At 49.1% G+C, this 26551-nt stretch overlaps 3 protein-coding genes across 4 annotated transcripts in view; 1 reads left to right on the top strand and 2 right to left on the bottom strand.

The window, feature by feature from the left end:
• MORN4 (MORN repeat containing 4) overlaps window positions 1-4050 on the top strand; it is a 12271-nt gene extending 8221 nt beyond the window's left edge. For both annotated transcript variants that reach the window (XM_022569147.3, XM_089897982.1), the window contains exons 3-5: window positions 1872-1986; window positions 2397-2506; window positions 2756-4050. In XM_022569147.3, the coding sequence (XP_022424855.1) occupies window positions 1872-1986; window positions 2397-2506; window positions 2756-2904 (374 nt within the window). In that variant the 3' untranslated portion in view covers window positions 2905-4050. The remainder of the gene's footprint in view (window positions 1-1871; window positions 1987-2396; window positions 2507-2755) is intronic.
• HOGA1 (4-hydroxy-2-oxoglutarate aldolase 1) lies at window positions 130-26551 on the bottom strand. Its single transcript, XM_022569133.2, has 7 exons — window positions 26031-26551; window positions 15397-15525; window positions 15067-15194; window positions 14439-14573; window positions 14084-14180; window positions 12235-12368; window positions 130-6532 (listed from the first exon to the last, which is right to left on the bottom strand). The coding sequence occupies exons 1-7, from the start codon at window positions 26239-26241 to the stop codon at window positions 6383-6385; spliced, it is 984 nt and encodes a 327-aa protein (XP_022424841.1). The 5' UTR covers window positions 26242-26551; the 3' UTR covers window positions 130-6382.
• On the bottom strand, window positions 15626-24372 carry C16H10orf62 (chromosome 16 C10orf62 homolog). Its single transcript, XM_022569132.2, has one exon. The coding sequence runs from the start codon at window positions 22770-22772 to the stop codon at window positions 21732-21734; it is 1041 nt and encodes a 346-aa protein (XP_022424840.1). The 5' UTR covers window positions 22773-24372; the 3' UTR covers window positions 15626-21731.

The raw sequence follows: 26551 nt of genomic DNA, 5'->3' as shown, positions 1-26551 counted from the left end.
TATATATAAGACAACTTTATGAGTCTTCATTTCTAACTTCTAAAGCCAAAGAGTGCCTTTCCTTTATTTGATTTTAGGATTATAAATAAAGGAATTGGAAAATGCTATTGTTACTCCAATCTCCAGAAATAAGTTAAATCTTCCCACTTCTAAATTTAAAGTGTTTTAACACTCTTTTTTTTTTTTTTTTTGCCACGCCTCGTGGCTTGCAGGATCTTAGTTCCCCAACCAGGGATTAAACCTGGGCCTATGTCAGTGAAAGTGCCGAGTCCTAACCACTGGCCTTCCAGGAGAACCCCCAACACTCTTTTTTTTTTTTTGCGGTACGCGGGCCTCTCACTGTTGTGGCCTCTCCCGTTGCAGAGCACAGGCTCCGGACGCGCAGGCTCAGAGGCCATGGCTCACGGGCCTACCCGCTCCGCGGCATGTGGGATTTTCCCACACCGGGGCACGAACCTGTGTCCCCTGCATCGGCAGGCGGACTCTCAACCACTGCGCCACGAGGGAAGCCCCCCCCAACACTCTTTTACCCTTTAGTGGTATTACTTGGGAATTGTTTTTATAAATGCTAAGGTACTCAGCAGAGCAAAATGAATTATTTTTAGGGCCCATAAATTGCAAAGTACAGATTCATTGTAATGACTTGATTCTAGTGAATCTTAAGGAAGAAATTAGGGCAGACACTCAAGAGCAGATGACATTCATTGCCTTGAATTTACTGTGACAGCTCATTACATTTGGAAGTATCTATTCATAGGAAGGGCAGAATTCCTCCAGCCTGAGGCTATACAGGAAGCACTTTAATGGTGTTCAGTTTGGAAACAGTCTGGCCACTTAAAAGTCTCACGGGTCCAGTCCTAGCAAACCCGGAACTGCCCCGAGGAGACTTAACTCTCTATAGTCGTGCCAACGAAGAGCAGCTCACACCCTTTCCAGACGCCTCATTCTTTTCATGGTAGATCCCTGCAGCTGATGAATTTTTGAGCCTTGAGAGGAGAAATTGTGCACATGGGATGTGACCTTGCCCCCGTACATCCACAGCCTTTTCTCCTGCCTCCCAAACACCTACTGTCCCCTTTAACGTGACCTTTTAAGAGGAGAGTCTTCTCGAGGCTCTGCTGGGCAGTCTCTATCCACCAAAAGAGCGCCCTTGTACCCGGAATGGCATTGCTGCTTCTCCAGTATCTTGCTCTGTTCTCTGGTCAGTTCAGTGGGTAAGCACAGCCCTATTGATGGAACAAAGCTCAAACTAGTATTGCCAGTCAGGCTGTTAGGTTTGCCCAGCAGCTTCATGGTGTTGGAGGGTACTTTAATTTTTTTCTCAGAGTGTCAAGGCAGTTAAGTGTCAAGGGCTCCAGAGTCAGTCTGCCAGCTGCATTTGCTGTCTTGCTCTACCACTTGTAGTTGCTCTGTGGTCTTGAGTAAGTTTTTAATCTTCTCCTTGCCTTGGTTTCTGCATCTGTTAATGGGAATAATAATAGTATTGGGCCTACCTCCTAAGGTTGTTGTGAGGATTAAATAAGGTGATAAATACAAAGTGCTTAGAAGAGTGTATGGCACATAGTGAAGGCCCTGTGAAGTTAGCTATTGTGATTTTTATTTAAAATTTTTTTAAGCTATTGTGATTTTTCAGTGCTCTCTTATCTTCATACTTGGAGAGACCTGCTCCAAATCTGATGGTTGTGACTTAAGAAGGGAAGATCTTAGAGGCCAGCTTATTACTCTGGGTAATAGTTCTCTGCCCTGCTAATGTCACTGCTTCTCTTCTTTCCTTTGTGGGTGGGGTGATGCAAGGCAAGGGATGTTGGACTGTGAGAGGGGACCCTGAAGCTGCCCCATCCCAACCTGACACCCGTCTTCTCTTTGCTCAGGCCGCAGACATGGTTTTGGTCAACTGATGTTTGCAGATGGTGGCACCTACCTGGGCCATTTTGAGAATGGGCTCTTTAATGGCTTCGGGGTACTAACCTTCTCAGATGGCTCGAGGTGGGTACTGGGTCATCACTCCTTTCTCAGCCTTAAACTAGGGAAGGGAAGTTCTGTTCTAAAAGGGATAATGAGAAACATCTGGTCAAACCTGAGCTTGTCCCGGGCCCTCTGAAAACAGGCAAGGAGTAGCGTTCGTTCTTTTATTGGTTACTTTATAAATACATCTAAAATTTGAAATGGCAAGGAGGTCAGTGACCTCCCACCCCACCACTGTCCTCTTAGGTTATTTCCTTGAGATTAGAGCCTCGTATCATACACACTCTCTGACCCTTCTCTGCTGGGTGGGTGGGTGGGAGCTCTGGAAGAGTGGAATCAGCTTTGCTCCTTGGCGTTGATAAACCACACATTTGGTGTTGGCAGCTGCCTGACTCAGTTATCCTGAAGGCTGACATCTCGTGTTTCTGCAGGTATGAGGGGGAGTTTGCCCAGGGCAAGTTCAACGGCGTTGGAGTCTTCATTCGACATGACAACATGACCTTTGAGGGGGAATTTAAAAACGGCAGAGTGGATGGTTTGGGTAAGTTGCGGGCCAGCAGGACAGGTGACTGACAAGCATAAATGGGTGGAAGGACACCTTTGCAGCTTTAATCCTCCTGTGGATGCCCAGCAATGCATAGTGACTGGGCGCCGATGCCGGGTCATCGGACTCACCAATAGAGTACCCAAGGGCTGCAAACTTTTCTCTCCCTCTGCCTCTACGTAGCAAGCAGACCTCCCAGCCACTAATGCCACTGTCACACCCATATTTTCTCTGTCCCCCTCAAAGGCCTGCTGACTTTCCCCGATGGTTCTCACGGAATACCCCGCAACGAAGGTCTGTTCGAGAACAACAAGCTTTTGCGGCGCGAGAAGTGCTCGGCGGTGGTTCAGCGGGCCCAGAGCGCCTCCAAGTCAGCCCGGAGCCTCACCGCCTGACCTGGCGCTGCGCCCAGCTGACAGCAACGCCCCGCCACCCGCTGGGGGTGAACAAAAGAATCCGATGTGAGAGGAGATGAGAATGACCATGGAGCAGAAGTCCCGGGAGGGGCCCCGTCACCTGCCAGGCAGGGCTTCGGTTACAGAAGGTCTGAGGCTAGGGCCGCTGGCCTTGCAGCAGTGGTACCCGGTGTGCCCTGCCCTTCTCTTGCTCGCTCGTTGGTACTCTCTGTCCCTAACACCGTGGGTCAGCCGGTGCAGACCTGCTACTTCATTTTCTGCCAAGGGATACAGAGTCTCTTCCTTCTGCCTCTATTCGGGGCAGATGATCCCAGCCCCAGATGAGGGCCAGTGCTCTGCGCTGCCCTGGAGAAATAAGGAAAACGACAGGCGTGGCTCAGACAGTACAGCGGTCCTGAGGACGCCAAGGCCAGAGCTGTGCTGTATGTTACCCTGCATTCGCTTCTGGCTGGCATCACGGCCCCAGGCCTTCCCCTTTGTCTGACCAGACTGGTCCTCGTGTCTGCTTATTGCCCCTGTGAAGGGTTCAGTGAGTGCTATTTCCCTCTCCCTTGACTTTACAAACAGATAATTTGTGCTCCTCTCTCCTTCCTTAGACATGGGAAAGGATCCCTTTAGTCAGAAAGAAACCGATATAAACAGTCATCTTATAACTTGTATTTATAACTAACTCCAGGGCAAGGGCAGATATCTGTGGGTCCCATCAGGCCCTGTCATGGAGTGAACTAAATCCTTAAGGATGGCTTGGGCTGACACAGCTTCTTCCCAGTGGACCAGTAGGTCAGACCCACCTCAATCCCTTGGGGTTCAGGTAGAATTGGACCCATCTTGGGATGGCAGTGAACTAAAAGAGCATTTGGTTCACTGTAACTCTTCCACCATGAGCCTTGGCCATCAGGCCTAGGGATCAGATCTTGATCGACTGGATCCCTGCACAGTTCATCACAGAGGCCTCCAGTTACCCTGTGACCCAAACATGCCCCCCCTCAGCCCCTTATCCTCACACTGAATGTCTCCTCAACAGCAGATTGTGGTGGAAATTAGAGCCGTGTGCCTCTATTTATTCTCTGAATTGTACTGTAGAAACAAGTGTTTATGAGGAATAAACAAATCACCAGAACTGCCTATACTTAGTTTTCTTGACTCTCTTGCTGTACACCCTTATGAATATTGACCCATTTGCTATTTCTAAAAGTTAATTATAGATGGGGGCTTGAAACTGACACTGCACACTTTACTACATAATATCATCTAATTCTGCAAGGTAGGAACATTATAAAAAAACACACACAAAAAAGCCAGGCAGGGCTTCCCTGGTGGCGCAGTGGTTGAGAGTCCGCCTGCCGATGCAGGGGACACGGGTTCGTGCCCTGGTGCGGGAAGATCCCACATGCCGCGGAGCGGCTGGGCCTGTGAGCCATGGCCGCTGAGCCTGCGTGTCCGGAGCCTGTGCTCCGCAACGGGAGAGGCCACAGCAGTGAGAGAGAGGCCCGTGTGGCGCAAAAAAAAAAAAAAAAAAAAAAAGCCAGGCAGGCTCAGGTTGCCCAAACTAGTAAGTGGCAGAGCTTGGTGGGATTTGTATCTGGGACTTTTTGACTCCAAAGCACTTTCCACTGAATTCCTCATCACCTTGAATGTCAGGGTGCCCAAGTCCTGAGACCATTTATTGTCACACCTGTTGGGTTACCTCAGGCAAGTCTTTCTCTGAACGTTCACCTTCCATGCTAACCCATTCACTTGCATGATCTTATAAGCCCTGAGAGGAAGGTACCATTATTATCCCTGTATTACAGATGAGGTTCAGGGCAGTTAAATAGTTTTCTAAGGTCTTGCAGACACTAAGGTGCAAATCCAAGAATGGAAATCCCAGAGACTGAGCTCTTCACCAGTATACTAGGCTGCCTCCTTAGCCCTAACTTTTTGCCCCATCCCTAAACCTGATTCTCCTCTGAGCCCAGATCTTCCAGAAGTTGCCTGTGAGAAGAGCCCAGGTGCTAAGCCCCAAGCTTCAGTGCCAACCAGATGCCCAGTTTCTGCTGAAGATTTGATACCTTTTATATTCTCTCCTTTAGCCCTTGCCCTAAACAAGGATCTGTTTACCTTTCTTTTAAACGAGAGTAGTTTTTATTTATTTATTTATTTATTACGAGAGTAGTTTTTAAAAAATTCATCTCAGGTTTTCTGCCACTAGTCAGATATCACTGAATAAGGTTAAACTTTTTTTTTTTTTTTTTTTTTTTTGCCGCGTTGCTTGTGGGATCTTAATTCCCTGACTAGGGATTGAACACAGGCCCTCGGAAGTGAGAGCACGGATTGCTACCACTGGACCGCCAGGGAATTCCCAAGGTTGAACATTTTAGAGAAAGCAGCCTTTTAAATGAATGTGCTAAGTGTTTCTAAATATCTCACTTGAACCTATTTGCCTCTTACCTCTACCATTTAAAACGTCAATAACTTTTCCCCTAGGCCTCCAATAATCTAATGGTTATGTTTGCTCAGTATTCTTAGGGCCTCTCTCAGAGCTGGGAAAACACAGACCTTGGGAACTAAATTGCCTCTGGGAAGGTTCTTGATATCTGGGCTGGAAACCTAAGCTCTGCATAGCAGTGGAGTGTTAATCTGTACATAGCCACACTAATTTAACTTATTCAACTTTATTGCAGTAACAAAGTAATTTTTCCTAACAATAAAAGCAGAGTGTGTATAGGCAAGAGGATGGTCCTATCTCAGGCCAAGTCCCCTTTCCTAATGTTTCAGACCTGGGTTGGCTAGAATAGCCTTCTAGAATGGAACATTTATCCACCAGGTGTCATTATTTACCAGTTCTGGCAAGCCACTGGGCTGTCTCACTGGTGCACGTGATGGTTGGGATCAAGGCTAGAGACAATATGAGAGATCAATCAAAATAGATTTAGGAAAGGATTAGAATGCAGCTTGCGGGGGGCGGGGGGTGTCTTTGAAAGACCAGTGACACCTTTCTGATCAGGTTTCCCAACCTATTGCTTCCCCTGGAAGGAGTCAGAACTTGGCTTCTCAGGAGTCACCCTGGCTTCCTGCTGCACTGTGCTGGACTCAGGTTTGTACCCCCAAGTCTAAGCAGTCTTCCTTTCAGTAAAACATGGCCTTTCTGTGCCCAACTGCCCCCGTGACTTTCCCCTCTGGCTCCTGGTTCACGTGTCTCAGGGGATAGAAAAGCACAGTAGAGAGACAAGTAAGTCATTGCTCCTTCCCAGACTGAAGGTCTCTAGAGACCCAGAGTTCAGGATACAAATGCGAGAGGTCATGGGGCCGGGAGAACAGGAAACAAGCATGCATGGCAGCGCCTGGAGAGAGGCTACCTGGATGACTGAAGTAAGAAGAGGGGCCTTGAACCCTCGTCCCCCCGCGTTCCTCTTCAGGCTGCTACCGCAAGGCAAGAGGCTGGGATGGGCGCGGTCCGGCCGTCCCGTCCTCACGCTCAGAGCCAGCCGTTGCTGGTGAAATCCAGGCGCAGTGCCTCCTCCTGGGGAGCGCTCAGCTCCCGCAAGGGGGCGCGGCAGGGGCCTCCGTAGTAGCCAAACCAGTCCATGGTTTTCTTCAGCCCCGGGATCCCGAAGCGCTGGGTCACCTGAGGAGCAGGGCCTGTTAGAAAAGACTGGGGAGTCCCCTGCACACACACATCTGGGACCCAGACATGTGTCACTTGCAGAAAGTTAGGGTTCCCACCCTTCCCTCCCAGTATACTAACTACCAAATCTATGACACCCAGGGTAGGTCACCAGAAGGCAGGTCGGCAGTAGAGAACACAATGCCAAAACCTAGAATGAAGGAAGGCACCTGCTTTGGTTTTAGGAGAGAAATCCGCCCCATCGGGGAGGAGAGTGGCATTCGGTCCTCAAACTGGGATGGGAGAAGGCAGCAGCGCTGTGGGTCTGGGCGGTAGAGACTCACTGGTCTGCAGCCCAGTTCCCTGGAACCTGACTCAGGGCACACCAGGAGTGGAGAGTCTGAACAGCCCAGACCTCTACTGCCCCCGCAGCAGGGTCCCTCCCCATGCACCCATAGCTCCTCCCTGACCCCAACTCCAAATGCTCTCACAGGGAAAACAATGCATCCTTGTCCGAAGAAGTTTCACTCTGTAACCTTGTATCATTAACTTATCTCTGAGCAAGTTCACTTGCCTAAAACACGAGGGGGCCGGATAACACGATCTCTAAAGTCTTTTCCATTGTAGTGGGAGATCTAATTTAAAATCATGCATGGAGTTTTACAGAAAATGAAGAATCAAGTTTCTTTGTGTTTAGCATAGCAACGGGTTGTTTCATGCTGATGGGAAGTGTTAGATTAATCTTTGACTACCTAAAAACTAAGAAAGTAATTATTACTTAATAAAGTTTCATTTTGAGGGAAATAAAATCTTAGAAATATGGGCTTCATGAAGGGTAAAACTAATAAAAGAGGTTGTTTGGGGTAGAGAGGCTGGGAACCACTGATGAATGTCTGGCTAATAACTATTCACCACTAGAGGCCAGTAGACTTTAGCAAGCCTCCTCCCAGACCTGGCCCCCATCATGTTCTAATAACCTGAGCATTTCACCCAAAACCTGACTAGGGTGGGAAAGACGATGGAAACAAGAAGTACCTAGAGGAAAGCTTTCTTCAACATAAGGGTCTGAAGATCTCTGATTTGCCCCTCTTCAGATGCTGAGAAAGGGTTGAACGCTTTGGAGGTAAAAAACAGGGAAAATCCTAAATATAGCCTGGGCAGGAGGCCGGCTGGGTGGGAGGGCGGTGGACACACATTGTGTTCGAGCAGGGCAGGGCAATAAGGTGACACCAAGCTGCTCTTGGGGTGGCTGAGCCTAGAGCCCGGGCAGCAGAAAGGTGTTCCAGACATTCCTGAGTGTGTGCCCAGAGTTGGCACAGGACGGGGCACAGAGTGAAGGGTAAGGCAGGATGGCATGCCAAGGGCTAGGAAGGCAGCAAGTATCCTCTCTTCCCAAAGGACAGCCCAAGCTGCTTCGTCTATCAAATTAGGAGGTAACAACATCTACGCCATGTCACAAGAATTGGATGAGAAAAATGCCACTATTTAGGCCAGACCTCAAGCGGCCTGGAAACTCCTCTTCCTATCCGGGTGGTCTGCAGGTTCTGGGACCTTCTCTCTCACAAGCAGATGGGAGTGGGAGAGCAGAGGTCCCGCCCCAGTGGAATGTCAGAATGTATAGTACAGCCTGGGCCCTGATGGGGCTCAGCTGCAAGGCCCTCATTTCTGCAATTCTTACACCCTATCTGTAGCCCGTCCTATCCCAGGAGAACCTTCACATCCAGGGAAACTCGTGCTTGCCTCCTCAGCTGTCCTTTCTCTAAATCTGAGTTTATCTGTCCTTTTGAGGTAAAGATATAAACTGTGAGGGAAATCTAGAGCCCGCCCACCACTTTCCCAAAGAAAACATTGCCAAGCTCCATCTGGGACTATTGCCTCAGAGGCAAAACTCAGTCACAAGACAAATATTTAATGCAATATTAAAAAAAAAAAATGCAAGGGCTTCCCTGGTGGCGCAGTGGTTGAGAGTCCGCCTGCTGATGCAGGGGACACGGGTTCGTGCCCTGGTCTGGGAAGATCCCACATGCCGCGGAGTGGCTAGGCCCGTGAGCCATGGCTGCTGAGCCTGTGCGTCCGGTGCCTGTGCTCCGCAACGGGAGAGGCCACAACGGTGAGAGGCCCACGTACCGCAAAAAAAAAAAAAAAAAAGATGTCAGTGGAGGCCACACAAGTAGCAGTAAGAAGGCACTTCTACCCCTTCCAGCTAGGGAGGTATCCGTAGAGGCCTAGTGTGGAGCCATTATTATTTCTAAACTCCCAAAAAAGAAATCTCCAGGCCCATATGGTTTCAATGGAGAATTGTTTTTTAATGTTTAAAGAAGACTTAACACCAATTCTCACAGCCTCTTCCAGAAAACAGAAGAGGAGAGAACACTTCCCAATCAATTAATGAAGCTATTTTTACCCTGATACCAAAATCAGACAAAGATAGGAAAGAAAGAAAGAAAGAAAGAAAGAAAGAAAGAAAGAAAGAAAGAAAGAAAGAAAGAAAGAAAGAAAGGAAGGGGTGGCGGGGAGGAAGGAAGGAAGAAAGAAAAAGGACTACATACCAATATCGCTCATGAATATAGGCAGGAAAAACCCTTAATAAAATATTAACAAATGGAATTTGGCAATATATAAAAAGTTATACACCATGTGCAAGTGGGGTTTATCCCAGGGATGTAAGTCTGGTTCAATATTTGAAAATTATTAATGTAACTTACCATATTAACAGGCTAAAGAGGAAAAAAATCACATGATCAAATCAATCAATGCAGAAAAAATTTGACAAAAATTAAACACCCATTCATGATTTTTAAATACTCTCTGAAAACTAGAATGAGGGAGAACTTCCTCAACTTGAAAAACAGCATCTACAGAAACCTATAGCTAACATTGCACTTAACGGTGAAAGGCTGAATGCTTTTCTTTAAGATCAGAAACAAGGCAAGGATGTCCACTCTCCCTACTCTTATTCAACATAGTGCAGGAAGTTCTAGCCAGTGCAATAAGGCAAGAAAGGAAATAAAAGGTATGTAGATCAGAAAGAAAGAAATAAAACATCCCCTATTTGTAGATGATATGATTGTCTATGTAGAAAATCCCAAGGAATATAGAAAAAAATCTCATAGAACCCATAAGTGAGTTCATCAAAGTCATATGATACAACATAAAGAAGCAAAAATCAACTGTGTTTCTATACATACTAGCAATGAACATATGAATAATGAAATTAAAAATACAATATCATTTATAATCACTCAAAAAATATGAGCCACTTGGGTGTAAATCTCTCAAAACTTGTATAGGACTGGTTTGCCAAAAGCTGCAAAGTGCTGATGAAATAAATCAACGAAGGTCTACATAAATGGAGACATAACCATATTCAAGGATTTGAAGACAACACAATAAAAATGTCAATTGTTCCCAAATTGGTGTACAGGTTTAACACAATTCCTATCAAAATTTCAGCAAGTATTCATAGACATACACAATATTTTTCTAAAATTTATATGGAAAGACAAAGGATTTAGATTAGTTAAAACAATTTTTTGGGGAAAAAAAGAACAAAGTGGGAGGAATCAGTCTAGCTTAAAATCTTAAAATCTGATTTTAAGATTTATTACACACCTACAATAATCAAGTCTGTATGGTACTGCAGAGGGATAGATCAATGGAGAGAACAGAGAATCCAGAAATAGACCTACACAAATACACCCAACTGATTTTTGACAAAAGTGCAAAAGTAATTCAGTAAAGGAAAGATCCATCTTTTCAGCAGATGGTGCTGGAGCAAGTGGATATCTACAGGCCAAAAAAGAACAGAAAAAAAAAATGAACCTTGATCTAAGTCTCATACGTTTTACAAAAATTAACTCAAAATGGGTCACAGGCTTGTAAAATATAAAACTTTTAGGAAAAAAATAGAAAAACTTTACAATCTAGTGCTAGGCAAAGAGTTCTTAGACTTGCATCAAAAGCATAAACATAAAAGAAAATATTGATAAATTAGACTTCCTCAAGATTAAAAACTTTTGCTCTGTAAAAGATCTGTTAAGGGAATGACGAGACTAGCTACAGACTGGGAGAAAATCTTTGCAAACCACATTTTTGACAAAGGACTAGTATCTAGAAGGTATAAAGAACTTCCAAAACTCAACAGTTAAAAAAAAAAAAATCCAGTTGGAAAATGGGCAAGAGACATAAACAGACATTTCATCTAAGAGGATATATAGATGGCAAATAAATACATGACAAGATGTTCAATAGCATTAGCCATCAGAAAAATGTAAATTAAAACCACGAGATGTCACAACATGCCTATCAGAATGGCAAAAAAAAAAAAAAAAGTCACAACACCAAATGCTGGTGAGGATGCAGAGAAACTGGGTCATGCATACATTTACACTGATGTAAATACAATATGGTACACTCACTATGGAAAACAGTTTCTTAAAACACTAAACTTGCAAACAACATACGACCCACCAATTGTGTATTTATCCCAGGAAAATGAAAATTTATGGTCACACAAAAACCTGTTCGTAAATGTACACAGCAGCTTTACAACCAGCTTTCCTTCACCAAGAGAATGGTTAAACAAGCTGTTTATGGCCACACCATGAACTACTGTGCAGCAATAAAAAGGAACTATTGCTTACATGTGCCTGAATGAATCTCCAGAAAATTATGCTGAGTGAAAAAAGCAAATCTCAAAAGGTTACAGACTAAAAAGATTTGTTCATAGAGGAAATAAAAAGGTTATAGGCTATCTGATTCCATTTATATAACAGTCTTGAACTGATAAAATTATAAAAATGAACATATTTGTGATGCCAGGGGTTAAGGAGGGGGTGGGGGCAGGAGGTGAGTAGGTGTGGCTCTAAAAGGATAACACGAGGGATCCTCATAGTGCTGGAAATATTCTGTATCTTGACTGTATACATGTCAAAATCCTGGCTGTAATTTCATGCTATAGCTTTTTAAGATGTTACCATTGGGGGAAACAGGGTAGTGGGTACTTGGGATCTCCCTGTATTGTTTCTTATAATTTCACGTGAATCTACAATAATCCTAAAATTAAAAGTTTAATTTAAAATATGAATAAAAACATGTCTCCAGGGACACACGTTTTTCTTTATGCCTCAGACTCCAATATGGCTCAGCACAGCACTGCCTGCAATTGACAAGCATTCCATCTTGCCTCTTCTCCTTGACTTGCCCAGCAGAGTTGGGGTACACAGTCTGACTACAGAATGGATTATTTGAAGACAGGACTTTCCTGGGAAAGCTGCGCTCTGAATACCTCCAGCCTTTCCACTCCTTTATTACTCTCAATCATTCTATTTTTCAGGATCTGGCCCCTTATAAAGCTGACATAAAGGCCCATGTTTCCCTCTCTTTAGGCAGGGCATCTCTAAGTAAGGTTCCAGGATTCCTGATGTCACAATCACCCAGGATGCTTGTCTCAATGACTGTTCCTGAGCCTAAAGGAGTAGAATTTTAACAGCTCCCTAAATGAATTCTAATGCATACGTAAGTTTGAGAACCAATGTGGTTCGACTTTGTTCCTGAAGTCAAGATTTTCTGGGGAGGCACAAAGTGTTCCCACACTGGGATGTTCTCTAAAAGGACTTTCTGAAAGGGAAGAGACCAAGTGGGGACCCCTGTGCCAGCACTGGCTCCTGTTCCAATGAGGACACAGACCACCCCCACTCTGGGTCCATTGGCTGGGAACTCACCGCAGTGTTTGGCTCGATGAGGCGGTGCTGCAGCTTCTGGGCATCTTCCCATTGCCCTGTGAGGCAGAGTCGCTCCAGCTGGCACACCTGAGCCCCCAGGACATTGGCCAGGGCACACACGCCCCCTACAGCTCCTGCCACAGAGTAAGATGCAGAATACCAGCCAGAGCCTCTGCCTGTAGAGAATTCCAAATCCTGGTCCCCAGCACCTCTTTGTTCTGGGCAGACAGGCTGTGCATTTCTAGGCCACTGGTTAGCCATATCTGAGACATGCTCTGTGAGTTCACAGATTTCCAGAGAGAACATTTCCAGCATATTCAAAATAGACTCCCACAGGCTGAGGGGCAGGGAGCAGAGCCTGAAGGCTAACTCAAGGACAGTTCCTTCCCTGCACACCCCTCCCTCCACCCCCCACCCCCTGCAGAGTAGAGTCCCACCTGCCAGTTGACACCTCCACGATCCTCCAATAGCCCCCTGACTCATCAGCCCTGGAAGGGGATGGAGTGGATGGGAAGCCTTTGCTCTACTGAAATTTTATTCCCCGCAGTGAATTCAGCCTGGGACAGCAGTGAGGGAGAGGTTAGGGGAGGGGAAAGAGCACTAGACAGAGGCAGGAGACCCGGCATTTCCTCCCACTGGCTGCATGAACTTGGACAAGTTATCAACCCTCTCCGGTTCTCTTTGTTCTCATGTGGGCAATGAAAACGGGCTGGCTGTGATCTCAGAGGTTCCTGCCACTTCTGCCAGCCTGTGAGTGTGATTCCAAAGCTAGTTAGGGGTGACTCAAAGCAGAGTGGCCTCAAGACTGGAGAGAGAGTAGGCATTTCAACCTAATGCTAATATAGCTCGAATGAGCTAATATAGATGCCATTTATTGAAAACCTACTATGTGCTGAGCACTATGGCAGACATAGGGCCAATGCTCTCTAACCCTCATAACACCTCCCTGCTTTGCAGAGTAGAAACTAGGCCCAGAAAGGTCATGTACTTTGCCCTGTTGGTTCTCAGTGAATAAATGGCAGAGCTCGGATTCCAGCTCAGATCCCCAACTTCCAGAGCCTGTGATATTTCCATCTGCCACACTCTCAGGAATGAAGCATAAATGGGTCCCTTCTACTCTCCCCTTTAGAGACTGTGACAAGGCAGAGGGGAGCTACACAGGACCTATACTACAAGTCAAAGTCTGCAGAGACAAGAGAGAATAGGAACCAGCATTTTCCCCTGCATCGTTGGAAAAGTAACTCAAATCTACACTCACTGGGGCTTTAGCTGAAGGGAGCAGATGCTTCCCTCCGCTCCATGGCTCAAATCCAGTCTGAACCCAAGGACCTTGACCCCAAGCAGATAAGAGCAGTGGGTCTAATGGTGACATTCCTAGGATCCTGGACTGGAACAGAGTCTGATCAGACAGCTGAAGATCCCCAGGCCAACCCCGCAGGCCTGACAATTCATTCTGGCCTGGACCCACGGAGAGAGGAAAATGCACTCCCAGACTAGTGGGAAGGGCCCCAAGGCCTCTTCCCTCAGAGAATGATTTACAAGGTGAGATTAAAGGAGCTAAGTTTGTCACCTAAGCAGGGAGCTTGGGACTTCGAGCAAACTGTAGGCATCCCCCCTACAGGCCAGGGATTGTACTCGGCCACCCTCCTCTGCCCAACAAGGTCACCCACAAGCACCCACTATTCAGATAAGTAAGCAGTGTGCCAGACCTCTGAGGTTTCTGAGCAGGCAGGCTGGCAAAGGCCCCCTCTACACCCAGTCCTGGCCCTCACCATCTCTCCCAGCAGAACCCAGCTGCCTGCGTATATCTTGGTCACGCATCACATTGTGAGAGCAGAGACAGGCCTACCCACGGCATAGCTGGCCAGCAGGAAGCCAGCCGATCCAGCCAACACCTGGAAGTCCTGCCTCCTGGTCTTGTGAACAATCAGCCCGATCCTGGTCACCTGTAACGGCAAACCTGGTGTGAGAGCTGGGCCCACAAGCTCTGCCACCAGCCTGGATGGGGGCTGGGCAAGTGTGGGAGAATGAGAGCCCAGGTCCCAGAGAGATGCCTCAAAGTTCAGATGAGCCCCAGAGAGCCCACAGGACAGAGGGAACCCACGCGGGAGCCCAGGACTGAAGCGGGTCCCAGAGCTGCCCGGAAGTTGGTAGCAAAAGAGAAGAGGAGGAGGGCGCCCCAGCCGAGGGCTGCTGCCACTCACATCACCACCGCTGTCCTTGATGCCCACGATATTCGGGTGCTGGGAAAGCGTGACCGCCGCATCCACAGGCAGGTCCAGCCCCGTGTTGGCTGGGACGCTGTAGAGCACCACAGGAATTGGAGACAGGTCAGCAACCTGAGGGGCACAGAGAAGAGAGGAGAGGGCAGCTGCCCCAGGCCTGAGGCGGTCCAGGCTTGGGTCTCTGCAGGGCTACCGGGACTGGCCCACCTGCTGGGCTAGAAGTCACAGTGCTATGCACCCTGACTGCAAGCACTAGTCCTGGCTAACACTTAGGAGTGCATTCTGTGTGCCAGGCACAGTTCTAAGTCCTTTATGTTTTGATTGAATTTAGTCCTCACAACCACCCTGGAGGAAGATTCCATTATTCCTCCCGTTTGGGAGGGGAGGAAACAGCAATACAGCTTGGTTAGGTCAGTCACCCACTGTCACACAGCTGGTACCTGGTGGCATCCCTCCCCTTTCCCAAAGCTGCCATTCATGGGAAGTAGGGTCACCACTCTGCTCCCAGCTTCTCTCATCTCCCCTCCCCTCCCCAAGCAGTATCTCTGCCTCACCCAGCTTCCTCTTGGCCCCAGACCTCAAGCCCACACCCACCCCTCACACCCACCTTGGTGTAGTGGTGAATGAGGGCGGCGCTGTTCATGCGGCCGTGATAGTAGCAAGGAGTCACCACCATGGCGGCGTCAGCCCCGACCTGGGCCATGCTCACCGTCATCTCCACCGTGGCCTGAGTGGCTGCAGGAGGAAGGAGGAAGTCTTCCCTACAGGCCGCGGTGGGCGAGGGCAGGAGGCAGAGGACTGGGCTAGGACCCTGGCGCAAGCAAGGGGCGCAGAGCAGAAGAGACAGAGCAAGCGCTAGACCGGACCCAGCCCCGGGTCAGGGAGCCCGCCCCCGCCCCCAGCAGCTACCGCCAGGGCCGGGGCATTAAGGCCTCACACTCGCAGCCCGAGCCGGCTAGCAGGAGCTTGTCCCTGGGCAGGGCCTGGCGCACGCGGCTCACCACCTCCAGGCGCTCACTGCTGGTCAGGAAGGGGAACTCGCCGTTGGAGCCTTGGACCACGAAGCCTGCAAGAGAGGCAACACCTTCCCACGTGCTTGTGAAAAAGCGGATGTTGGACTTATGCTCACCCAGGCTCCTACCTCCCCGACACCACAGTTTATCACACATTTCCTTCCCAGTCCTGATGCAGGCAGAGCGTGCTACCCAGTTGCCGTGACAGGGTTCACACTATTTTTCTTTGTTTTAATGAGATATTTTAGGCATGCCAAAAAGAATAGTTAATAATAGAATCCACATCGGTGTACCCAGCACCCACGACACCTGCCCCCCACCCCGTCACCGTCCTCTTCCTCATCTCTGGCGTGTCTCAAGTGGTTATTGTTCCCATTCATGTCTTTATACCCTTAAAACATACATCTGGACCCATAAACAATCTATAAGATGGGTTTTGCCATTTAAAACATTATAGAAATGGAATCACACTTACATAACATACTGCAGTTTGCCGTTTTTGCTCACCATTGTGCTTTGCACCTTGGCCACAGCAGTACAGGGAGCTCTGATTCATTCACTTTCATTGCTGTATAGTATTCTCTTGTGAAGTTAGACCACAATTTACTTTTCATTCTCCCTTCGATGACATTTAGAATACATCCTAATTTTGCTATTACAGACAATGCTGAAACAAACACGTTTAAAAGTTTCTCTCAGTTTAGATACTTAGGCATGTAAAGGCTGAGTCACATGGAAATGCATCTTCACGTGCCAAAATTCTAATTAGCCAGTTCATACCCCAGCAGCACGTAGAAAAAAATGTTAGTGCTCATCCACACCAATACTGAGTATTGTCAGAACTAATTTTTGCCAATTTTCTGGGTGGAAAATGATGTCTCATTATTTTTTTATTTTTATTTTTTTTTGTGTTACGCGGGCCTCTCACTGCTGTGGCCTCTCCCGCCGCCGAGCACAGGCTCCGGACGTGCAGGCTCAGCGGCCATGGCTCACGGGCCCAGCCGCTCTGCGGCACGTGGGATCCTCCCGGACCGGGGCACGAACCTGCATCCCCTGCATCGGCCGGTGGACTCCCAACCACTGCGCCACCAGGGAAGCCCACATCTCATTATTTTATTTTGCATTTTCCTTTTTTAACCATCATCTGTGAGATTTCTAACTTTACCAGTTAAAGGTGTCAACCCTTTTATATCCATGAGAGACCAGTAGAATTGATGCTTTTCAGCTGAATCTAAACGGAATGTTAAACCATTTTCCTCTCAGCTTTTTTCGTTTTACTTTCTCTTTCCTATTCTTTCTCCTCTCCATTCCATTTCAAAAATTTTTTTCTTAAATACAGCGTACAATAAACGAAGATTATTAATAAATAGAAGACCGTTTGGGAGGAAGGAAAGAAAAGAAAGCCAGGGGGAATGTTGGTATACAAAATCCCTGCCATACAGTTCTGATGGGCCAGAAATTTGACTTGGAGCTTCCCGACAGTCAAAGCTAAAAGGGAAACGTGGTCAGCTGACAGACATGTAGAAATCAAGATAAAGCAAAGCAGCTGTCCTGGAGAAACACAGAGTTTCCTGGCACTGGGACAAAGAGAGATTGTTCCTATGAGTCATCCTTAAGGGGACACAGTGTGATGGGGAGACAACTTTACACCACAAATCTCTCTCTGTGCTGTTCGCTCTACCGTTAAAGTCCACTGAGTGGGTTGCCAGAAGAGCTCACCGGATACTTAGCATATTTCCCCCAGTTTTTGCCTTGGTAACATCGCAGGGAACATCTTGAGGCAAATAGATTTTGGCTTCTGTTGCATTGCCTCCTCAGGATCAATTCCTCCGTGTCAGGCTAGGGGCCTACGGTGGGAGCCTCCTTCTGTCTTGCTCCATAAGGCCACAGTGATTTCCCAGTGCATCACCCCACTTGCAGAGTTGCCAACCCCAGAGAGGGCTCCAATCCAGCCACGATTGGACCAGCACCCTCTGGCTAAGAATTTAGAGAACAAGCTCTTGCCACTGCCTCCGCAACATTTCCTGCCAGCCCCCTTGAAGGGGGCTTCTTGCTTCAGACATGTCTCCCGACACAGTCACTCACTCCCAAGTCCCCTTTCATTCTGGTGGTCAGTTCCAGAAGCCTCCAGTCCCCACAGTTGGACTTGGCCTAAACAGCAGGACAGCTGGGTCTTGAGCTCCCCCTGTGCTCAAGACTCCTAGTGGCTTCTCCTCATTTCATTTAAGGGAGCATCCGACCTGGGCCTGACTCCCAAGAAGGAAGAGATGCCAGGCTGGGGGAGAGGAAGTGTGATAGAGTCAGGCAAGCGCTGGACTCCAGTCCCTCTGGCTACTGGGCAAGTCACATCGCTCTCTGAGACCCCATTTCCTTTTCTTTGGGATGACAATGAAGTCACTTCAATCCTACCTTATAGGGCTGTCTTAAAGGCTCAAATGAGAAAATGTAGGAGAAAGCAAGCACTTTGAAGTCTGTGAACTGATACTGCCAAGACCCCCCTCCTTCTCCTTGACCAGATGTCCAGTTTCAGGTCTAATGTGCCACCATGGTGTAGAGGTGGGGCTAAAGGAGAGAAAAAGGCCAGGGTTCCAGATGGGTGGGGAGTGAGGAAAGTGGGCGGTGGGGAAGCAGGGAGCAGCACAGTAGGGTCGTCAGAGCCCGGGTTTAACTCCCAGTGTGGCCCCTTGCCAGCTCTGAGCCCTTGGGCAAATGGTTTAACCAAACCTCAGCTTCCCCAACTGAAAAATGGGGGTAATATTGGTGCCCTTTTTCAAGACTTGTGAAGTTTCAATGAGATACTATTTGTAAAGTGCTTGGAATAGCTAGAACCTGGCATTCAATATGTTAGCTGTAATCATTATATTAGTCAGAGGAGTGCTCAAGCCTTAAATCAGGAGGGTGGAGGGTGGCAACTTTCAGTCTGAGGAGGGGGAGGATGGCTGGTGTGGGACGGGAGGCTGCACTCAGGAACCTCTCAGGCCCCCTCCAGCTCTAAGAGGAAAGAGACTCATTTCAGAAGCTTCTCTCCCTTGCCCCCATGGTTATTCTGGCTGCTCTGGGGAGCCAGAAAGCCTTGGTGAGGGGAGTAGGTCGGGGCTGAGGACACACAAGCAACAGGGTGATTTACTGTGGCCAAAAGGAATCACAGTCTCTTTTATGTAAGTAGCATCCCCAGTCAGTGTTACGCCCCTTGGCCCATCATCATTGCCACCTCCTCCGAGAAGTCTTCCTGGGATCAAGCCTTCACTGGACATCTCTCCTCTGAACTTCCATTACCTATTCCTTGTCCTTCCCTGCTGCCTACTCAAAAGTGCACAGAGGTCCTCAGAACCCTTCAATCTGCCCGACCCCCACCTGTTGGGACTTGACAAAATTTCTCAAACTGGCCTCTGCTGTGAAATGAGGAAATTGGATGGGACAGTCTCTTAAGTTCTCTTTGCCTTGAGGCTTTGGAGTCACTTTTCGGGCTTTTCCTCTTCCCTTTTGCCTATCTCTGAATGTTCCCCTCCAGCCAAACTTACTATCAGAGTCCCCAGACACACTGCCATCATCCTGCCTCTACACCTTGCTCCTGTACCTTTCTCTCTGCCCAGAACACCTCCCTAGTTGCAGCCCCTCAAATGCTGCAAGAACCACGAAGCCTTTCCTTAATCCCCCTCTCCCTTGTGCTCCATAGCATTTTGTCCTTGCCCAGCACTTGCCCTACCTTGTCTAGAAGCATCGAGATCAAAGATGGTGTCTTCATTTTGGCCTCCTTCGTGACACCCAGCACACTGCCTGTTGACATGTGCGTTGATAATTTGTTGTATAAAAGAAAAATTGTCCCAAACCTGGTCTAGGGCAGAACTTTTTTGCATGATGTAATTCATAACCTCCCACTAGGAAGACATGAAAGTTCCTGATGAAATGCTTAAGCAATTTCCTAATGAGCTTTAATGGAATTAAGCCTTGGTCTGGGAAACCAGCCACTCTCCCAGCGGACTCTCAGACAAGAGTCTAGTGACTGTTAACTTCTCTTCTTTCTATCTAGTCTAACAATGATTTAACCATTCTCTTTTCTTATAAAAATATCCTTTCCAAGAGTATATACTTCAGTTGGCTGCTTAGAAGCTATTTTCCTTGCAGCACGACTGTAATAAAACTTTGATATCATCTCAACTAAATTGCCTGAAAACGTTTTTGACTTTTAATTTGAACTACTTTCCAATTTACAGGAAAGTTGCAAAACTGGTACAGGGCGTTTCCATACATCCCTCCCCCAGCCCCCCGCTAATGACAACATCTTACCTAACTAGAGTACAATGATCAGAACCAAAGACTTAACATTGGTACAATGCTAACTACACACTTTATTTGAATTTTGCCAGTTTGAAACTTTTTAAAAGTTAAGATTCCAAAGTCATAATTAGCTAATCTGAAATTTTATGTAATAAGTTTTTAATAAGGGATTTAAGGTCTTCCAGATAAATGCATGCATTTTATGCATTTTAACAATCACTTCAGAAGCCAAACCTCACTGCTCTCGCCTTCCATCTAATTAGCAGCTTCCAACATTTTGCAGTATGATTGACCCCATTTTTTTCCAACTAAGATTTTTATTATGAAGTACTTTTTTTTTTTGGCTGCGCTGTGCGGCATGGGGTGTCCTAGTTCCCCAACCAGGGATCTTACCTGCGCCCCCTGCAGTGGAAGCGTGGAGTCTCAACCACTGGACGGCCAGGGAAGTCCCTATTATGAAGTACTTTAAATACACACACACACACACACACACACACACATCAACATTTATATAAAGTCACTTATCAGTAATGTCAAAAATATTCAAATACTCCCAACTATGCTCCATAAAATCAGTTGACAACATTTAGGGTGTTTATAGATTTACCCATCCTTTGCAATGATTCTGGGCACCTTCTTCCTGGAGTTGGAGGCCCACAGGTTGGGAACCACTGGTAAATCCATAGTAGATGCAAATGCTAAGAAAGTTCTATGTAAAGGAGACACTGGAGGTTAGACAGTGCCATGTAGCTGAGTCCTCTCAAGTTTCATGACAGCTGCCTCCCGTTAACTGCCTAACTGGGGGTCACTGCTTGCTCCAGAAATGACTTTGTGAAACCCAGGAAGAGGAGGCAAGGAGAGTCCCAGGCTTGCCGGAGGGCACAGCGAGTATCAGGACATGTGGGAAGAGGAAAGGGATAAGTATAAGAGAGATAGGCCCACTGGGGGATGGTGGGCATCGGACTCGGGGGCAGCACAGGGCAGGGGTTCGGGGTACGGGCTTTGGAGTTAGGCCAAGCTGGGCTCTGACCCCAGCAACATCACTTACTGTCTAGGCTGTCTCAGGAAAATTACACGTCTGAGCCTCACCTACAAAATGGAGATAACATAATACCTTCCTCATGGGGCTGTGCCGTAACACAACACACAACATGGCATATACTAAACACTCAAAAAAAGGTGAGCAGAGCTACTGGTAGTACTAATCCCACTACGGTTTAGCAGTACTGCAACAGAGGCAGCCCCAGCAAGAGTAGCATGAACAAGAGAGCATATGGTACAGTAACTTGAAGGTAGGCGGTGGGGAGGCACCAACACGGATCCCAGTGCGGGCAGGGAGAGGGCGGTAGTACACAGGGTGACCTACATCCCACCCCTGCTTACTTCCTGGCTTCTCAAAGCCTGTCTCTCCCCACTCCTCCCAACTCCCAGCTGCTCCCTCCTTCCTTGGTAGCAGCAGGTCGGTGGCAGTTGAGCCCCCTGGAGATTCCCCACGCCCAGAAACTGAGACCCGGGAGACCGAATTATGGAGTCTCGAATCAGCCCACATGAAGAGGACTGTGGGAGGAGGGACCCTCTCCCCAGACGCCCGCCCAGACCTGGGGCTGGCCACAAAGCCCTCAGACCCAGAGTGAGGGTGTACAAGGCTTTACTGGCTCAGTTCCAGGCAGCTGGCATCAGCGTGGTGCTCTCAGCTGCTCCTGGGATCTGCCTCGCGCATCTTCTCTCGGTGGGTCTTCCGTGGCCTGCGAGTCTGTCTCAGCTGCTTCAATTCCCCCCAGCTCTCCCTCCGTCAGGGGCCATCAGTGGCAGACCCTGCTCACAGAATCCAAGGGGCCCAGGACCCTTGTGAGGGCCTGACGAAGAAGGGATTTAAGCAGCATCTGGGCCACATAGTTTGCCCCATCGGAGATACGGACCACATAGGATGCCTGTGATTGTGTGCCAGCCCTGTGGGGGGAAGGGGCATCTCCATCTGTGGTCAGGTGGCTTTAAAGGGCTGGTAGGCCTGGTGGCTGCTGTTCGGCAGGCTGTGGCACGGGTGGCTTGGATAACCCTGGTGGCCATGGTGGCAATGGCTATGGAAGGTGTGCGTGTGGTTGGCACCAGCTGTGGTGGTTTCCTGCTGGGTGAGGAAATTCCCTTTCAGCTTCATCTCCACCTCCTCGAGGGCCTTCAGCTCCTCCTGGCTGATGTCCTTGGACTCCAGGTGGCCTGAGTTCTGGCAAGCCGTGGCATGCTGCAACATGGAGATAGCCAGCTGCTGCCCCTTGGTGTCAATCTCCTTGGTACAGGCAGCCACGGCGGCCCACGTGGCCTCATCTGTGGACGAGGATTTCCCAGACTCCTCGTGGGTCTCTTTGGTCACTGAGGTCCCAGACATCCTCTGCTTGCTGGTCAAGGGCTCCCGGTGAAGAGCAGTGCCCTCTTCTCCTTGCCTCGTGGTGAAGGTGTCCACACGAATCGTGGTGCTGGCCTCCCCGCTGCCGCTCTCAGGCTGGGCAGCAGCACCGCTGCTGCAGGCCCCGGCGCTGTGGCTGCAGGTGGGGTTGCTGCCGGCAGCCAGCTTCTCTTCAGAAAAACAGCTAAAGTGCGATTTGATCCAGCTCTCCTTCCTTGCTTTGTCGCTTTCTGGTGGCTCCTGCTCGTCTTGTGCAGTCTCAGAATCCTTCTTCCTTCTCCTCTTCCTCTGCATCCACAACATGAGGCCTCCACCTCCGAGTAAGAGGGCGGTCCCCAGCACCACCCTGCGTGATGGTTGCTGGATGAGCTCCAAGAAGGTCTCCAGGACCCCACGCCAGGCGGGCAGAGCTAAGAGCACACTGGGAGTCGGGGAGCCCAGATGGTATGGCTCATGCTTGAAAGGACAGGCTCCCCGAGGTTGTCTGGCAGGCATGCCCCCCGCTGTGCCCTCCCTAGGCTGCCCCTCCCACCTCAGCAATGAACCCCATTGTGAGGAAGGTGGTTGAGGGGCGGGGCGGGGAGAGGTCACAGGATCCTTTATGTCTAGTCTGACAGGCATGGGCTGAGGCCTGGGACCTTTCTCCCACCCTGACAGCTGTCCCCAAGGTCAGTGGAAGGGTAGCTTCCCCAATTCTGAGTCCCTTCTGCCTCCTGCTTATGACCTATTCTGCAACTCAGGCCTTCTTATCCTCCAGTCTTTGGTTTCTCTTCCTCCCCATCTGATGGCACCCAAGGGGCAGAAGCTGCTGGGTCAAGCTGGCCATGGTTGAAAGACCCCCTTGGCTGGGCTGGCATCCATTCCTGGCTGCCTAAGGCTAGTGTCTCCCTCTATGAAGGGCCGAGCCCCACTGCCAGCTCAGTGCATTCCATCCCCACTTACAGCCCCCAGCCCCATAACAGAGAGGGTCCGGAAGCCAAAGGGGTCCAGAAAGGAGCTCATTCTGGAATAACATGAGGTCACAATTGGGGGGAAGATAAGCAGTGGGCTGAGAAGGCAGAATACACAGGACAGGAGACTTCAGCCCGTCCCAGATCCCTGGGGCCATTTCAGGATGGAGGCTGCTACCTCTTGCCTTAATGCACCTGCAAACCCAGAATTTGCCCCCAACTCCCCTGTAAGTGGGCAGAGTTCAGGTTATGAGTGGGTGGGCCAGCTGGCCAGGCTCTCTGTGGGTACAGACAACTGAGAGTCTGACCGTCAATCCCAAATTATACCCAGGGCCTCTCAGGGCAGAAACAGGCCTGGGCCACTCCCAGAGGCATATGACACATTTTTCAATGCCAAATAGGGTTATAAAAATTGTGATATTTTAAACAAAATATTTTATTTAACGAACTAATGGCTTTAATATACACAAAATATTATACTTTATCACGAGAAACCATAGTCTTCCCTTCATAATAAGGGAATAAGACAGAAGCTTAAGGTTTTCTGGGAAACATCACCTCCCTGATCCTGCTGGAGTAACTCTGGGGTCATCCACTAACCTCATTTGGAAATAACAATTCAAAGTTCATCTCTGAGGTTGTTCGTGGGTGTGAGTTCAGGGACCAATGGCCCTTCTGCAAAAACCCTTCCCTCTGGTCTTCGGTTATAAGTTTTATTTAAAAAGAATACTCTTTATTCAAATAATTAGTACAAATTAACTATGCTGAAAAAAAAAAAGTAAGTAATAAATAGAGCTGCACAGTTTCAGGCAATGCCTTTCAGAAGAATCTCTTAACTCTTCACTAATTCATCAAGGGCAGGTTCCCATCTCCTCTTTGGAGGACCTTTAACTCATTGCAGGAGGCCCTGGCAATGTGATACGTGATGGTTCCCTCCCCTGCCCCTGAGTTTGGGCTGCAAAAGGGGGTGAGGATCCAGCAAGAGAGACATAGATTTTCGCGCTAGAGTGGCTCATTGTTCCCTTCCCAGGCAACCTGGCTGCATCCTGGGAGCTGTGACTGGGCCCTATGGCCCGGTGTTATCTGTGCCAGGACCTCAGGTTTGGGTTCCTTGGGAGGACTATGTTGAATGCTGTGGCCCAGTTGCCATTCTAAAATGAGGAAGCCGGATCAGAGGTTCAGTGATTTTTCCAAGGTCGCCGTAACTAGCAGAACTAGAACTCCTACAGGTCTTCTAACTCCGGGTGTTGGGCTCTTCTACACAGTGCCCCGCCCCCCCCCCCACGTGCGGGGGGTAAGAGAGAGCTGAGGTGGGAGCTGGTGCCTGCGTAGTTTACCAATGGCCAGCCTGCCAAACCCTCTGCAGCCTGTGCTCCTAGGCACCCCTGTCCCCACTGCAGCAGTGAGTTGGGGGGAGGGGGAAGGAAGGGTCCAGAGGAGAGCCTGGGGCGCAGGCAGACACTGGATGCAAAGTCTACCCTCCCCACCCCCTGCACTAGGGTGTCCTTGAAGCCGGGAGGTGAAGCAGAGTCTTCGTTTAGAGATTCAAGGAGCTTCTCACTTTGCTTCAAGAGATCCGAGCCTCAGCCCAAACCTTCAGGCTCCAATGAGCTGAGCCCCAGCAGAAATGTACTTAGAGTTTGTGTCACTGCTCAGTGTGGACGTCCACAGGGCATTCACTGGCCGCTAGGGAAGGTTCACATCGCCTCAGCACTGAGATACGAATGGGGTCTCAGTCATGCCAGCGGGCACTGTCACAACGCGGCTCTGCCCGCAGTGGCGATCATACTGTCATTCTAATCATCATTATCACCGGAATCCACACCTTCTAATGTACATACCCTTCAAAATTTACAGCATGCTTTCACTTGCATTCTCTCAGATTCTTCTCCCCACCCTCCTATGATGTGGCCATTGTTACTCCCACGTGTCAGATGGGGAAACTGAGCTTTAGAGAGATCTCACAGCTAAGTCAGTGGCCGAGCTGTGGTTTGAATCAAGAGTGCACGTTCCCAACTGCTCCACTGCATTACCCCAGTCGGAACCACTCCATTCCCAAGTTGGTGCCCATCAGGGTCTGTTTATTAGAATCTGACCTAGCGACTCATCATTCAGTGCAGTGGAGTGAAACCGAGCATGGCTGTGCAGTCAGACCTGAGTTCAAACCCCAGCTCAGCCATTTATTAGCTGAGTGACCTTGGGCAAGTGATCGTCACTCTGAGCCCCCGCTTCCCAGTCTGTGAAATAGGGCTATTGAGAGAACTGCCTCAGGGCACTGTCACGGGTGATGGATGAGGGTGGGCAGGGCAAGATGGGCAGAGTTTGCCGCTTCTGTATCTTCATTTATCGTGCCTCTTTTATCTTCATTTATCGTGCCTGTGGCTGTGTTGTATGTTGAGTGTCACAAATATGATCTGGTCCCTGATCTCAGAGAGGGGAGGCCCATGTGTAACAGGGGAAATGAGTCAGAGGATCCAGGACAGGAATTAATTTGGCCGAGGGAGGCTTTGCCCAGAAGAGATTGTGCAAACAAGGCTTTGAGGGAGATGAGCCCGCTGGCGGGGCTGCCACGTGACACCCCGCTACCCTCACATGTGCACAGAGTGGCTGGTTGACAAAGGCTTTCACACCCATTATCTAGTTTGATCCTCACAATAACGCTGGGCTAAGAACTTCAACAGTTTACAGCTGGGGAAACTGAGGCAGAGGAGATTCAACCCAAGATCACAGGCCAGCAGTTAGCTTCCTGCCTGTTTCCTGACTCCAGACCAATGCCCCCTGTTCCTCTCCCATAATAAAATGACTCCCAGGGCACCCGACTGACCAAGAGCAGCTCGAAAGAGCCTGTGTACCCTCCTCTGGTTGCTGGCTGAGGAGACCAGGGTCATTCACATCTCCCCAACTCCCACAGCAGACAGACCCCACTTACCTCGGAAGGGAAAGGTGCCCAGTTTGTGCAGATTCTCCTCCAGTTTCCCATAGTCCACCTCGGCCGTGGCAGTGAAGGGGGTGGTCACAGGGGGGTAGATGCCTGAGATGTCCACCTTCCTCCCCTCCCCTGAGGCCCAGCCCCCCACGGTGCTGGACAAGGCCCTGCTCAGCCCCTGCCTCACAGAGGACCAGACTCGGGGGCCCAGCATCTCCGCAGGAGGCTCAAAGCCCAGCTGGTCTCTGCCCCCGAGGGATGCTGAATTTGGACTCCTTCCTACCCCAGTTAATGATCTATGTGTCTGGTTAAAAATTTGCTGCCCCCTGACTTGTTGGCTCTCAGGCAGGCCTGGGCTGGGTGTTTCCAGGGTCAGAGGCTAGGCCTGTTGCCTCCAGGGAGGTCTTCCCTCCCCCTGGGGAGCAGCTAGAGAAATGCCACAACCCAGTGTCCCTGTGGCCAGACGGAGGACTGGTTCCTGGGGTCCTTACACAAAAGGGTGCCTCCAGTGGGGCCCGGCCCTC

Source organism: Delphinapterus leucas, chromosome 16, assembly GCF_059928025.1.
Source record: "Delphinapterus leucas isolate spDelLeu-1000000601 "Yukka" chromosome 16, BTC_Dleu_Yukka2, whole genome shotgun sequence".
NCBI lineage: Eukaryota > Metazoa > Chordata > Mammalia > Artiodactyla > Monodontidae > Delphinapterus > Delphinapterus leucas.
This window is presented reverse-complemented; position numbering and strand designations above follow the sequence as displayed.

What these genes read in the sequence shown, in the direction of transcription:
- C16H10orf62 (XM_022569132.2), bottom strand. Translation starts at nt 22,772, where the DNA reads ATGCCTGTCAGACTAGACATAAAGGATCCTGTGACCTCTCCCCGCCCC.
- HOGA1 (XM_022569133.2), bottom strand. Translation starts at nt 26,241, where the DNA reads ATGCTGGGCCCCCGAGTCTGGTCCTCTGTGAGGCAGGGGCTGAGCAGG. An exon ending in GGGCACCTTTCCCTTCCGAG is followed by an intron (nt 15,526 to 26,030) that starts GTAAGTGGGGTC and finishes CCTCTCTTGCAG; the next exon opens with GCTTCGTGGTCCAAGGCTCC. An exon ending in TCAAGGACAGCGGTGGTGAT is followed by an intron (nt 14,181 to 14,438) that starts GTGAGTGGCAGC and finishes TTGCCGTTACAG; the next exon opens with GTGACCAGGATCGGGCTGAT.